Source organism: Pipistrellus hanaki (genome assembly GCF_964339955.1).
Source record: "Pipistrellus hanaki genome assembly, chromosome: X".
Taxonomy (NCBI): Eukaryota; Metazoa; Chordata; class Mammalia; order Chiroptera; family Vespertilionidae; genus Pipistrellus; species Pipistrellus hanaki.
The window spans coordinates 65,385,630-65,401,036 of record NC_140524.1 but is presented as its reverse complement, the minus strand read 5'-3'; the positions used below and the strand labels follow the sequence as shown (position 1 = coordinate 65,401,036).

At 40.4% G+C, this 15,407-nt stretch overlaps 1 protein-coding gene across 1 annotated transcript in view; it reads right to left on the bottom strand.

The window, feature by feature from the left end:
• ABCB7 (ATP binding cassette subfamily B member 7) overlaps positions 1-12,954 on the bottom strand; it is a 136,472-nt gene extending 123,518 nt beyond the window's left edge. The window contains exon 1 of the mRNA XM_084869567.1: positions 12,766-12,954. Coding sequence (XP_084725693.1) covers positions 12,766-12,933 — 168 coding nt within the window. The 5' untranslated portion in view covers positions 12,934-12,954. The remainder of the gene's footprint in view (positions 1-12,765) is intronic.
• Positions 12,955-15,407: the final 2,453 nt, after the last annotated feature.

Sequence of the window (15,407 nt, the reverse complement as noted above, 5' to 3'; positions counted from 1 at the left end):
GCAAGAAGGGAAAACCCAGAGCACTGGGAGCACCAGGAATTCTGGGAGTAGTAGTCCTGGTGGAGCTCCAGGACCAGAAGAGGAAGCCCAGAGCTTGGGCAAGCACCAGGAATGCTGCGACTCGTAGTTCTGGTGGCAGACGGATATCCTGGAGCCATGGTTGGCAAACTGCGGCTCGTGAGCCACATGCGGCTCTTTGCCCCTTGAGTGTGGCTCTTCCACAAAACACCATGGCCTGGGCAAGTCTATTTTGAAGAAGTGGCGTTAGAAGAAGTTTAATTTTTAAAAATTTGGCTCTCAAAAGAAATTTCAATCGTTGTACTGTTGATATTTGGCTCTGTTGACTAATGAGTTTGCCGACCATTGCTATAGAGTAGGGGTGTCGAACTCAATCAGAGAAGGGGCCAAAATCTAAAATCCAGCCTAAATCGCGGGCCGAATGGTTTACTGAACAGTCATAAACTAACAATGTCATAAACTGACAGAGGAGTGCAGTGATGACAGCGCGGTGTGGGCCACATTGCAAGGCCTGGCGGGCTGGATTTGGCCCGCGGGCCTTGTGTTTGACACATGTGCTATAGAGCATCACACAGAACACAACACGCAACAAAAGCAGAATACACATTTTTCCAAATATACATGAAATATTCTCAAGGACTGACCACATGTTTTGTCACAAAACAAGACAACAAATTTTAAAAGACTGAACTCATATCAAGTATCTTTTACCACCAAAAGGGAACAAAAATAGAAATCAATAGCAGAAGGAAAATTAGAACATTCACAGGTATAAGGAAATTGAACACACTATTAACCAATTAAATCATAGGGTAAATTAGAATAGATCCTTGGGCAAATAAAAATGAAAACACAACAATACCAAAAACTTACGTGATAGAGCAAAATCAATACTAAGAAGGAAATTTATAGCAATAATACTAATGCTAAAAATGAATAAAAAACTCAAATCGACCATTCCATCTGCACACCATGCTACCCAGCCTATAGCACCAGTGCTGGGAAGAGGAGCCCCCAAAACATCTAGCTGTGAAAATGAGTGGGGAATCCATCCAGGTCAGAAAGAACACTTCTGGAAGGCCAGGTGTCCTCTAAAAACAGCCCTCACACAGACTTGCTCACGCGCAGGCACTCACTCTGGGCTCTCAGAGGGATTTACAGGAATAAACTGGCTCTCAGAGAGGCATACAGGTATAAACTGACTAGTGTGGTTCAGGGCAATGATTGAAAAGACAGCTACCGTTCTGTGTTGAGCCCTCCCCTGCATGGCCAGTGGGTGGAAACCATGTTGAGCCTTCCCCCAACACAACCAAATCTGAATCTGCATTAGCCAGATTATCTCTGCTCCCTCTACTCCAAGGCATCCCTGAGACCCTGCCTCACCCAAGTTGCATAGTGCCAGAGGCTACTTAACACACTTTCGACCAATAGTTTTATTGCTAGCTTTACCCAGTGGCCAGATAAGTTTCTACTAAATGAGTACCCAAAAAAATGTTTTACATAAATGTTAAAGGCAAGCTTTAAAATTAAATACCCATTGCATTTTGAAGTTATTTATGACATGTTCTTACAAGCTAGTATCTTTTTAAAGTATTATACTTTGTAAAACACTGTGGAATATGAAGCAAGAATTCTCGTGATCCATCGTCCCCAATGTGTAAAGCAGCAGGCAGCCAACCACCAACTCCCACTACAGTCTTTCTTAAAAACTCTCAAAGGTCAGTAGATGGCAGGTGAGTGGTGAATAGCCTCAGGGTGACCTGTGCCTCTTCCTAAGTAGCCCAAGAACCAGCACTGGCACTAAATCTGAATCTGTATAAACCTAGTGAAATTAACTCCCAACACCTTGGTGACTCACCAAGACCCTGCCTCATCCAACTCACATACAGACCAAGGCCCTTTTCACAGCTGAGCCTTATTGGCAGCCAGCAGGTGGCAACAGGACTCAGGGTGCCCTATGCCTTATCTTATGATGAGCTAACCGAAGCATAGTACTGGAGGCAATGAGACTTGGTTTGCCCAGTGGCCCCTCTCACATACTTCTAAGTCTAGCACAGATCACTTTCTGTGAGTGCAGAATCACTTACAGAAAGCTGCTGACATGGGCCTTCACCAAAGCCCCTCCCAAGAGGCTCCAAACCAACACACCTGGTGGCTGACTTCAGAAGACAACAGACCACTACCCAGTAAGCTCCACAAGTGACACAGTCAAAGGGTGGTCTCAACAGACACCAGAAACTTCAGAGGCAATTCCCACAGTGTGAGGTCAGCCCCCGCACAGCAACTCATGTGCTGTGGTCATGGTCAATTTTGACAACCAGTCAGCCTGAGGATCAATTCAACCTACTGATAAGCCTACGGCAATCCAACAGCAATCAACTGCAATAGGTGGGTACACAAAACCCACCAAGGGACATTCCTGGAGCACTCGGCTCAGGTATCAGGAATAAAGCACCACTGGGCTGCACAGGACACCTACTACATAAGGCCACCCTGCCAAGACTGGGAGACATAGCACACCTACCTAATGCACAGAAACAGTGCCAAAAGGAGGGGACAAAGAAATATCTCCCAAATGAAAGAACTAGACAAAACTCCAAAGAACTAATAAAATGGAGGAAAGCAACCTACCTGAAACACAGTTCAAAACACTGGTTACTAGTAGCACTAGCCAGTTTGGCTCAGTGCATAGAGCATCGGCCTATGGACTGAAGGGTCCTGGGTTCAATTCCAGTCAAGGGCACATGCCCATGTTGTGGACTCAATCCCCAGTAGGGGGCATGCAAGAGGCATCTGATCAATGATTTGCTCTCATCATTGATGTTTCTCTCGCTCCCTCTCTCTTCCTTTCTGAAATCAATAAAAATATGTATATTTTTAAAAATCACACTGGTTATATGATGCTCAGGAAACTTAGGAGAACTTAAAGAAACAGTAAGCATAAAAGGGAACATAGAATCCAAACAAAGAACCAGTCAGAAATGAAAAACACAATAAATGAAAGAAAGACTACTCTAAAAGGAATTAAGGGCAGAGGATCAAATTAGCAGTAAAGGTGCAGAAAACACCCAATCAAAACAAAAAATATAGTTTAAGGGATCGCTGGTATAACATCAAAGGTAACAGCATTTGTATCAGAGGGGTACCAGAAAGAGGAGAGGAAGAAAAAGACTACAAACTAAATAAATAATGACTGGAAACTTCCCTAGGTTGGGGAATGGAAAGGAAACCCAAGTCCAGGAAGAAGAGAGATTCCAAAACAAGATGAACAAAAAGAAAACCAAACTAAGACACATCATAATTGAAATGGTGAACGGTAAACTAAAGAAACTTAAAAGCAGTAAAATAAAGACACTTGGTTACCTACAATGAGGCTCCCCTAAGACTATTAGCATACTTCTCAACACAAACTTTTTAGGCCAGAAGAAATTAGAATAAAATATTCAAAGTAATGAAAAGAAAATACCTACAACCAAGATTACCTAACAAGGCTATCATTTAAAATTGAAACAGATAAAGAGCTTACTAGATAAAAGCTAAATGAGTTCCTCACCACCAAACCAGTAACACAAGAAATGTTAATATAACTTCAATAAGAAGGGGAAAAAAGAACATAAACATGAATTATAAAATAGCAATAACTATGGGCCTATCACCTATTTTTCTCAAACTATTTCACAAACTTCAAAAAAAGGAAAGAGGGAGAAACCAAGATGGTGGCATAGGTAAACACCTAAACTGCTGCCTCCCACAATTTCAAAACTACGACTAAAAGACAAAATGTCTATCAACCAGAACCACGGAAAAGCTGTCTGAGTGGAAGTTCTACAACTAGAAGGAAAGAGAAAAGAGCATTAAGACATGCACAAGCGCTGAAAAGCTGAAATACGGAGGCACGAGAATCGGGCTGGTGGCAGGCGATTGGATGTGCTTTTTTTCAACCCGACGGGAGACAAGCTCCCGATTACTCTGAAATCCAGTTTCTGGGGAGACGCTGGGGACCCAAACTCCTACGGGGAGAAGCTGGACTGTCTGCCATCAGGTCGAAAAGTGAGGGGACTTTCTTGCAGAGGTGCACCCAGGAATCATTGCTTACTGTAGAGGACTGCCTGGAAGGCACATGGGCAATTTTCTTTTTTCTTATTGAATTATTATCTGTGTACATATTTTAACATTGGCCCCCCCCCCATACATACCCTCCCTCCCCAGAGTTTTGTGTCCATTGGTTGTACTTATACGCATGTATACAAGTCCTTCGGTTGATCTCTTATCTCCCCCAGATCTCCCTACCCTCCCCACTGTAATTTGACAGTCTGTTTGTTGCTTTACTGTCTTTATATCTGTCTTTTGGTTCATCAGTTTATAATGTTCTTTAATATCCATAAATGAGTGAGGTCATGTAGTATTTCTCTTTCATTGTGGACAATTTTCTTTAATTTCACCAGCTGAACTCAGGGTGTAGGCAGAGCCATGCCCTTAGAACATGCTTCCCCAATAAGGCTGTACATGTTAATCAGTTCTGACATCATAGCAGCCCAGGTGTCGGCAGGGGCGGGACTAGATATGTAAATCTAGGCCTATAAAAATAAACGTGCTGTGTGGCTCAGGTCGTCATTGCAGCCTCTCCATCAGAGAGAATGGATGGCATCCCACCCAGTTCCTAACTTTAAATCTATTTCTGCATCTTCTTTCTTTATTTATATTATTTCTAAATCCCTGGCCGCCTCCACCTGGAACCAGTTTGTTCATCTCTCTTTCCATGCGGGACGCGGAAAAGAGAGATCCCCACCATGTCAGACCCCGGCAGTTTACTGTGCTGGGGTATGGGACATGGGGTCTTGGAAATCCCGAAACGCAGAGAAGGCTGACAGGCAGCCATCACTGTTTGCCACGCCCTAACCTAGTGACACCCTGAGACTCCACCCCGCACAATCTATAAACCCACCCAAGTTTCACGCAGTGGCTTTTGCATATAAATAGCAGGCCCTATCACAGCTTAACCAAACAAACTGCCGTTCCAGTCAGACAGTTCCAAAACCTTCAAACCCCAAGGAAAGAGGAGAAAACTGTAGTTCTCGCTATAGCTCCTTCTGGGTGGCCTCAGACAATAGCTGACCTGCACCCCATTGGAGATCCAGAAACTAGTGTATCTAGTGATCTGTGAGAGGACACCAGATTTCAACTACTCTCATAAGGGACACATTCAAGAGGCAGATTCAGTGAGCACCAAACCCCACTGAAACAAGTGCAGCCCCATAAGCGTATCTCCAGCACAGCAATTCTTCCATTACAGATGCAGCGGGTCCTCACAGCCAATTGGCCCGGAGGTCAATTCCAACCACTGACACCAACAACAAGACTTACCGGAACCGGTTTGGCTCAGTGGATAGAGCATCGGTCTGCGGACTGGAAGGTCTGGGTTCGATTCCGGTCTAGGGCATGTACCTTGGTTGCGGGCACATCCCCAGTGGGGGCTGTGCAGGAGGCAGCTGGTCGATGTTTCTCTCTCATAGATGTTTCTAGCTCTCTGTCCCTCTCTCTTCCTCTCTGTAAAAATCAATAAAATATATTAAAAAAAAAAAAAACAACAACAAGACTTAACTACAACAAGGCTGTACACACAGTCCACAAAGGGGTGCACCAAGAGTGTCCACCTCAGGTAACTGGGAGGCCATCCCATTGAACTATATAGGACACCTAGCACACAAAGCCACCCTACTAACTCAGGGAAGCAGCGAAAATGAGGAGACAAGGAAACAGATCACAAAAGAAAGAAACGGAGGAGAACAAATGACTGGATAAAGAGTTCAAAACCATGGTTATAAGAATTTCCTAGAAAAGATCAAAACCAGTTTGGCTCAGGGGTGGGGAACCTTTTTTCTGCCAAGGGCCACTTGGATATTTACATCATTTGGTAACCATACAAAATTATGAAGTTAAAAATTAGCCTGCTATATTTGGTCAAACAGTTAATGAACTCACCCCTAATGTCTTAGTAGGGCCAGACCAAATGATTTCACTGGCCTTACAGGGCCCTGGGCCTGACGTTCCCCACCCCTGCTGTAATCCAAGCCCCAACTTGCTTTCTCCCACTTCATGTAATCTTTATGTCCTTAATTCCAAAATATAAAAGAAACTGAAAAATTGTCATTCTCAGGAGCATTTGAGATCGTGCTTCCCATCAACTATCACTAATTTGACGTAAATAGATTATTTTTTTAAAAATCATTTATTTGAGAGAGATCAATTTGTTGTTCCACTTATTCATACATTCATTGGTTGATTCCTGTATGCGCCCTGACGTAATATCGAACCCATAACCTTGGCATATTGTGATGAGGCTCCAACCAACTGAGCTACCTGGTCAGGACTTAAATAAATTCTTATCAAAGTTCTCTACTAGTTTGGATGTTCTTATGTCCACAAAATAATATGTATATAATGTATTGTAGCGATTATAACATACAGAGATGCAATATATTTGCCAATAACATCAAAAAGGAGATGGGTAAGACCACAGCTATTTTGGGATGAAGAAATGACTCCACCTGGAAACTCAAACACAAGAGAACAAATGTAGAGAATATAACAAAAGCCATAAATATTTATTTGTCCTTTCTTATCTCTTTTTCCTTAAAAGTCATAGAATTACATAAATTAATTATGACAATGTACAATTAGCATTGTAATGTTTATAATTGCACTATCCTATCTAATAAAGAGGGGAATATGCAAATTGACCATCACACCATAAGAAGGTGGCTGAGCCGAAACCAGTTTGGCTCAGTGGATAGAGCGTCAGTCTGCGGACTGAAAGGTCCCAGGTTCGATTCCAGTCAAGGGCATGTATCTTGGTTGCGGGTACATCCCCGGTAGGAGGTGTGCAGGAGGCAGCTGGTCGATGTTTCTCTCTCATCGACGTTTCTAGCTCTCTTTCCCTCTCCCATCCTCTCTGTAAAAAATCAATAAAATATATTTTAAAAAAAAAAAAAGGTGGCTGAACCCACAACAGAGGCGGTAATCCTATAACACAAGATGACTGCGCCCACAGCAGAGGCCGAGTTCCCATAACAAGCCTTAATAAGCAATCAGCAGGGACCTGAGGCTGCACCCCCGCCTGGTGGGGCTTCACAGGGGACCTCAGGCAGCATTCCCCGCCCCAGCACTGGGCCGGGGGATATCAGGCCATGCTCCCCACACTGGCATCAGGCTTGGGGACCTCAGGCCATGCCCCGCACCCTGCAGGGCCTGATGGGGGACCTCAGGCCACACCCCCTGATCCGGGCCAGGGGGACCTCATGCCACCCAGCAAGGCTTGACGGGGGTGGGAATGGCCAGGTGTGGTTCTCGAGAAATTTTGAGGCACACGTGGGTGGGTGGGGACTTGACTCTGGTTCCCATGGCACACCTCAGACTCTGATAAGAGGAAGATTTTCATATACATTTTACTAATTTTCTATCATCTCTGATACTTCTATTATAGAGAAAGGGCAAATAGCAATATTAAAATATTTCCTCTAATTAATTCCCTTTTAATGTACATGAATTTTGTGCACTGGATCACTAGTATGTAAATAAAGCAAAACAGAGAAAAGGAACGACAGCTATACAAGAGTAATGTTTCTATACTCAGTAGAAGAAAACACTGTGTAAATAAATATTCATGACCTCATATTTGTCACTGGATTTATAGCTAAAATACCAAAAGTTTGATTAACAAAAGAAAAACATAAATTTAACTTCTTCAAAATGAAAAAATTTTATGCTTCAAAGAACACTATCAAGAGAGGAAAAAAAATAACCAACAGAATAATATTTGTAAATCATATTCTGATCTGGGACTTGAATCTGGAATATTTAAGAAACTCACACATCTCAATAATACAAGGCCAATAACCCAATTTAAAAATGAGCAAACAATCTGAATAGATATTTCTCCAAAGACATACAAATGGCCAATAAGCACACGAACAGATGATCAACATCTTTAGTCATCAGGAAAATACAAATCAAAACCACAATGAGCCCCAGCCTATTTGGTTCAGTGGATAGAGTGGGCCTGCAGACTGAAGGGTCCCAGGTTCGATTCCTGTCTAGAGCACATGCCTGGGATGTGGGCTCCATCCCATTAGGGGGCTTACAGGAGACAGCCAGTCAATGATCCTCCCTCATAGTTGATGTTTCTATCTCTCTCCCTCTCCCTTCCTCTCTGAAATCAATAAAAATATATTTTAAAATAAATAAAATGAGATAACACTTCACATCCACTAAGATGGCTTGACTAAAGTGAGTTAATTTAGTGTTTGCGTAACACTGACAAGGATGTGGAGAAATTTTAACCCTCATACACTTCTTATGGTAATGCAAAATGGTGTAATCACTTTGGAAACCAGTCTGACAGTTCCTTAAATAATTTAATATAGTTACCATATGACCCTGCAATTATATCCCTAAGTATACACCAAGAGAAATGAAAATTTATGTCCATAAAAAACTTGTACATGGATGTTTATTGTTGCATTATTCATGACAGTCAAAAGATGGAAATAAATGTCTATCAACCAAGCAATGCATAAAATCTTATATTTCCGCATCATGGAATATATTACATGACAATGAAAAACTATATAGTACTTAATACATGCCCAACATGAATGATCCTTGAAAACATAATGCTAGCCAAAACCGGTTTGGCTCAGTGGATAGAATGTCAGCCTGCAGACTGAAAGGTCCCGGGTTCGATTCCGGTCAAGGGCATGTACCTTGGTTGCAGGCACGTCCCCAGTAGGGGATGTGCAAGAGGCAGCTGATCGATGTTTCTCTCTCATCAATGTTTTTAACTCTCTATCCCTCTCTCTTCCTCTCTGTGAAAAATCAATAAAATATATATTTTTTTAAAAAAGAAAACATAATGCTAACTGAAAAAAGTCAAGTCTCAATTCCATGTATGTGAAATGTCCAGAATGGACAAATCTATAGAGACTGAACATAGATTACTGGTTGCTTAGGGCAGGTGGGGGAGAGGAATGGGAAGTGATAGCCAAAATGGTAACAGGTTTATTTTTATTGATTAAAATTTTTTAATGTCGACACTATTGCAGATGTCCCTTATTAACCTCCCTTTTCCCACCTCCACTCACCTCTGCTTCCCCCTCCCTGGGCCTTCACCACACTATTGTCCCTATGCATGAGTTATGCATACCTGTTCTTTAGCTAATCCCTTAATCTTTTTTTTTATTTATTTTTATTGATTTTTTTACAGAGTGGAAGAGAGAGGGAGAGAGAGTTAGAAACATCAATGAAAGAGAAACACTGACCAGCTGCCTCTTGCGCACCCCCTTCCGGAGATGTGCCCGCAACCAAGGTACATGACCAGAATCGAACCTGGGACCCTTCAGTCCGCAGACCAACACTCTATCCACTGAGCTAAACCAGTTAGGGCTCCCTTCACCTTCTTTAGCCAGTTACCTCCAGCAGCTCCCCTCCGGTACTTGCCAGTCTGTTCCATGTATCCCTGCTTCTGGTTTTACTTTGTTTGTCAGTTTATTTTGTTCATTACATTCCACATATAAATGAAATCATATAGTTATTTGATGTAATGAAAAATATAAGTTGACTACGGTGACGGTGGCACATATTATTGAATATACTAAAATCTATTACTGAATTGCATACTTTAAATGTATGATATTTAAATTAATCTCAATAAATTTGTTTAAAAAAAACAAATGTGGTACATATATACAATGGAATACCATAAGAAAAGGTGAAATATTGCCATTTGTGCCGAAACCGGCTTGGCTCAGTGGATAGAGAGGCGGCTTGTGGACTGAAAGGTCCCAGGTTCGATTCTGGTCAAAGGCATGTACCATGGTTGCAGGCACATCCCCAGTGGGGGGTGTGCAGGAGGCGGCTGATCGATGATTCTCTCTCATCCATGTTTCTAACTCTCTATCCTCTCTCTTCCTCTCTGTAAAAAAATCAATAAAATATATGAAAAAAAAGAAAAAGAAAAAGAAATATTGCCATTTGTGACAACATATATAGTTTTTAAGATTATCATGCTAAGCTAAATAAGACAGAAAAAGTAAATACCTTATGATTCCACTCATATGGGATATAAAACTGAAAACAACAAATGAACAAACAAGACAGCAAAAACTCAGACCAAACAACAGTATGGTGGTTACCATAGGGAAAGGGGGCTGGGTAAGAGGCAGTAAAGTAGAGAGTAAAGATGGTCAAATATATGGTGACAGAAGAATATTTGACTTTGGGTGGTAAACACATAATGCTATATATAGATGATGTATTATAGAATTTATAGAATTTCAGATGTCCTCTATTAACCCCCCATGTAAACCTATATAATCTTTTTAACCAATGCCACCCCAATAAATTTAATTTTAAAAAAATGAAGTATATGATCAAGAGTCAAGGACATTTTAAACTTATATGAAAGGTGCTATAGATTTACTCAGTTTTTACCATTTAAACATTCATGAAATGAACCCAAAATTCTATCATTCAAAATTCATGTCCTTTTATTATTAACTAACATTACAGAGAGGCAATTGTAAAATAAATCATTATAATTTAAATCTTATCACACAAAATATTTCAATTTTAAGAAAAACTTTTATGTTTAATGTGTTTCCCTCTATTAATAGTGCTCTATTAATTATTAGACAAGTATCATTACAATTCAACAAACACGGTGTGCTTAGTGTCTGCCAGAGTCTTAGCTACCCTTCTATCAATACCTGACACACAGAAGACAATAAATGAATGAATGGCCTCAAAGGCTGTCAATTATTAGGACTTAGGTTTCCTCATCTGCAGAATTAGAAGAGCTGGATATGGTATTCTCTCCATAGCAGCACTGTTCAACAGAACTTTCTGCAATGATGGAAATGTTCCATATCTATGTGGCTATTCAGACTTTAGAATGTGTCAATTGAAAAATCAAGTTTTTAACTTAATTTAATTTAAACAGACAAATGAAGCTAATTACTACCACACACAGGCTCTAGTGTGAAAAACATTCACAATGCATCCCAGTAATCATATACATGTGGGAGTGTGTGTGTGTGTGTATAAACATATAAAACAAAAGTACATAAAGCAATATGTCCTTTAATATGTCTAAGGCAATACTTCCTTTCCTATTCTACTGAATTTCACCTTTAAAAAAGTGCTGATCCAACCCACTAACATTTTATAATAAACACAGCAATAAGGTTTCTTTCCAGCTCTAAAATATTATGCTATATACCAGTGATTGTCCTAAAAGTTTGCATTCGACATTTACTTTGTAATCTTAAATCGCAAGTCACTGAGTAATTTGAATGTGCCTCAATTAGATCAGGTTGTACTTTAAAAGCTTTATAATAGTTCCTTCATCTCCCTGTTAAATGCATTTTTTTAAAAAAGATGGCAAGAGTTGCATGCCTCTGAGAAGTAGAAAGCAAAGGAAACAAACACCTTTCCCTGTTTTTCACAATGTAAAACATTGTAATCAAAGGAAATGGTAGTGTGTCGAGGACAAAGTGGAGGAAGTACGTTGTGGGGATAGTTCATGAAAAGAGAATGCTGACATTTTTTGGCCATCACCTCCTCTGAAACACCTACTGACTTCTTTTCTCCTTCATTCTTCCAGGCTGACAAAGTCCTACAAATTTTATCTTAATTTTATTTGGCTTATTAGAGGACTACAGAACAAGAATTGTTGCGAGGAGATCATGTTACAAACTTGCAACAATAAACTATTTTTAAAACCTAAATAAAACGATCTGGATTCGCTTCTCTAGCCTATTTCTCTTGGTACCCCATTATGTAGCACAGTGCTATGTACATAGTAGACATTAAATATTTGTTGATGAAGAATCAAAATTTAAAGAGGTTATTTCTCATACAAAGCTGATAATATTTTAGTAATACTGATGAACGGGTGGTGGCAATTAAATGTTTGGTCGATATATAAGAAATAAAAAGACAGACTGAATTAAGTAGAGCAAGTGCAAAAATTTTAAAACCCTGTTCTTGACAGGTAATAATGTACACAAATATTAAGAGGCACTATAACTATAGCTATTAATACATTCAGTAGTTAAAGATAAGTAGCCCTATATGGCTTCCAAAGCGACCTGTGTACACAGAAGAGCACTATTTTCGATTCAAAGGACAATCATGCTTACATATAAATTTAGGACGGCCTATGTTTTGGAGAAAAAGATAATTACGGTTTGGGCTTATCAAGGAGCCCTGCCAGCAAAGGGAATAACTGGTGCCAACTCAATTTGCTGCTTGTTTATTGCTAGTTTGCCATCGTCTTGAGTACTCTCCAGATGCTACTTCTCACTAAAATCAGAACCATTGGCAAATTGGTCCCAAATTCCATTACTAACTTTGGAAAGTAGTCAGTTTTCCTTGCATTTACCAAGGTAAGCAGTATGGGAATGGTGTCCACTCCATCTCTTAAACTGAGAGAACACTGTAGATCGTATGCGAGTTACCGGTGTTCGGGGTGACCTCTGTCCGGAACCGCCCGTCCCATTCCCATTTGCTGTACCCCTTCATCCCTTTCCCAAATTACTAACCCGAATTTACTTCACTTACTGCTACTCCGAGATAGCCCTGACAGCCTTTCTTCTTGGCTCCTTCTCTGATCCGAGGTTAAGAGGGCAACATTTCCCCCATGGGTCCCCTTGCCCTTCACCCTACTTTTCCAAGTGAAAGGCATCTCACCTGGGAATTTGGAGCGGTTCCTGGGACGCCGAGCTGACGTGACCCCCATTGCGGACCTGATCCGCGCACAGACACTAGAGGCCGAATCAGAATCGCGAGGCGCAAACGCTTTTCGAAAGCAGCCGCCGCGGCAGCCCAGCGCCAGGAATGTATCGCGAGCAGCGCCATCTTGAGCGAGGAAAGAGGAACCGAGAGCAGAGGATTGTGGGACACTGAAGGACTGAACTTGGCGGCCTCAGTCCTTTCTTCCCCTCCCCCCTCGTTTTCCCAGGGCCCAAGACCGGAAGTAGCTTCTCTTCTTTGCGAGCTTTTCTTACACAACCGGGAACGTCCGAGTAATACTGTGTGTGTGTGTGTTTTTTTTCTCTTTCCCTAGATTTGCTAGATTAAAAAAATGCAGGCTGCGCAGTTAAATTTGAGTTTCAGATAAACAATGTGTCATTTTTTCAATTTTTAATTTTATTTTTTAACTTATCTTTATTGTTGAAAGCATTACAGATATCCCCTTCATTTTTGTTTTTTGTTTTTTTTCCCGTTGATTCCCCTCCACAACGCACCTGCCCTTCCCAGGTCTTCACCACACTGTAGGCTATGCATACATGCATATAAATTCCCTGGTTAATCTCTCCCTAACCACCCATCCCACCCCTGCCTTCTCTTGAAGTTCTTCAGTCTGTTTCATGCTTCTATGTTTCTGGATCTATTTTTGTTCCATTTTTTTAATACAGATATATCTCAAATATTAAATTTGCAAAGTCTAGCAACCTCATCTTCATTTCACTCTCCTCTTACCGCCTCCAACTCAGTGCCACACTCCACTCTGCATTTTCCCTTTGCATATTCTGATCTTCACTCTCCTGTACACTAACACTTGGGTTAGATTAAACTACAAATATTCATTTCCCCCAGGCAAGGGGCTTCATCCTAGAAATTCACGGCCTCTTCATATTGTAAGTGCTTTTACTTGGCTGATTGTGCCAACCTGGTGGCGGTTATCCACTGGTCTGTTGCTTTTGGGACAGTTTTACATACAGCTTTACTCCACTGCTTTGCCTCTCTAGCTCTTCCCTTTGTTTTCTGCAGCGTCCTTAATTATTTCAAAACAGCTAGATTAGCTGAGAGATAGTAAAATGTAAATGTATATAAAATTAATGTTTAAAGACAGGGTTACATTCTTTTTTTTGGGGGGGGGTAATCCTCACTTGAGGATTTTTTTTCTATTCATTTTTAGGGAGAGTGAAAGAGAGAGAGAAAGAAAAACATCAATGTGAGAGAATGCCTGAACCAAGTTATGTGCCCTTGACCAGAATCGAACCCAGGACCCACTGAGCAAAAAACCAGCTAGGGCAACAGGGTTATATTCTTTTGACACCACTGTCATCAAACAAAATGATGTTGAAATATGTTTACAGTTATTTGGGAAACTGCATTTCCAAGTGTAAATGTTACTTGAAATCATGGAGACAATAATACAATTGCAATTTTATATTCATTGCTGCTTTCTCAAACCTGTCAGACAGTTCAAGCAAATAATTATGAACTTCTTATGTAGACACACCCTGATGAAGACAAAGACTTTGCCTGGCCCAGGAAGTTAGCTTTATTTTGTTTCAAGATTCATATTATACTTCAGGTTTCCAGGTAAGATGATGTTTGAGCAGAATTATTTAAATAAGAATAAATTTTCCAGTGGAAGGGAATTCCATATAAATGAAATGGCTTGCCAAAAAAAAAAAAAAGGCATAAAACTTTTCCATAGATCAACCGAAGGACTTGTATACACGCATATAAGTACAACCAATGGACATAAAACTCTGGGGAGGGAGGGTATGGATGAGAGGGAGGGGGGCAAAAAAATCAATATAATATATAAAAAAAAAAAAAAACTTTTCCAGGTTTAGGAGTTCAGGGAGAATATGGCAGAGTAGTAGGAGATCAGCCTGGGTGAGCAAGTGAACTAATGGTGAGAAGGCCTCTAAGAAGTTAGTAATTGATCATATAGACAGTGAAGGGTTTTAATCAGGAGAGTAACATGATCAAATTTGCATATCCATTAAACCGCTCTAGCTTAAGTGGGAAAGCTGGACTGGAGGAAATTCAGACTAGAGTCAGGTCCTTAAATTCAGTCATAAAATAAAGACTAACCTGGCAGTAACAGTGGTAGTAGATCAATTCCCAAGATATTATGGATCTGGAATTGAAAGGATTTAACGACTAATTGTGGCTTATTATTATCTTGTTAATAGAGCAGTAATGGCCTCTTTTATTAATGCCTATATCATAAGTATATTCAGCATCTGTTGTTAGAGAGCAACACTCTGCACTAGAGAAACGCTAAATTCTTCCCAGTGATTTTGGTTAGGGCTGAATATTACCACTGAATCTTTCTACCCAGGTAAGGCATTGTCCGGTAATGCTCTGACTTTTTTTTTTAAATGTAGAAACATATACCATCTATATCTTTTGAGAAATTGTCAGATATAATGTGACAACATGAAATCTTTAGTTTGTATACTTTTAGAAACTCTCATAAACATTATCTTGCAGGATCTTAACAACAGGATTATTAGGGTCATTTCTTGTTTCTTTTTTTTTTTTTTTTTAAATATATTTTATTGATTTTGTACAGAGAGGAAGGGAGA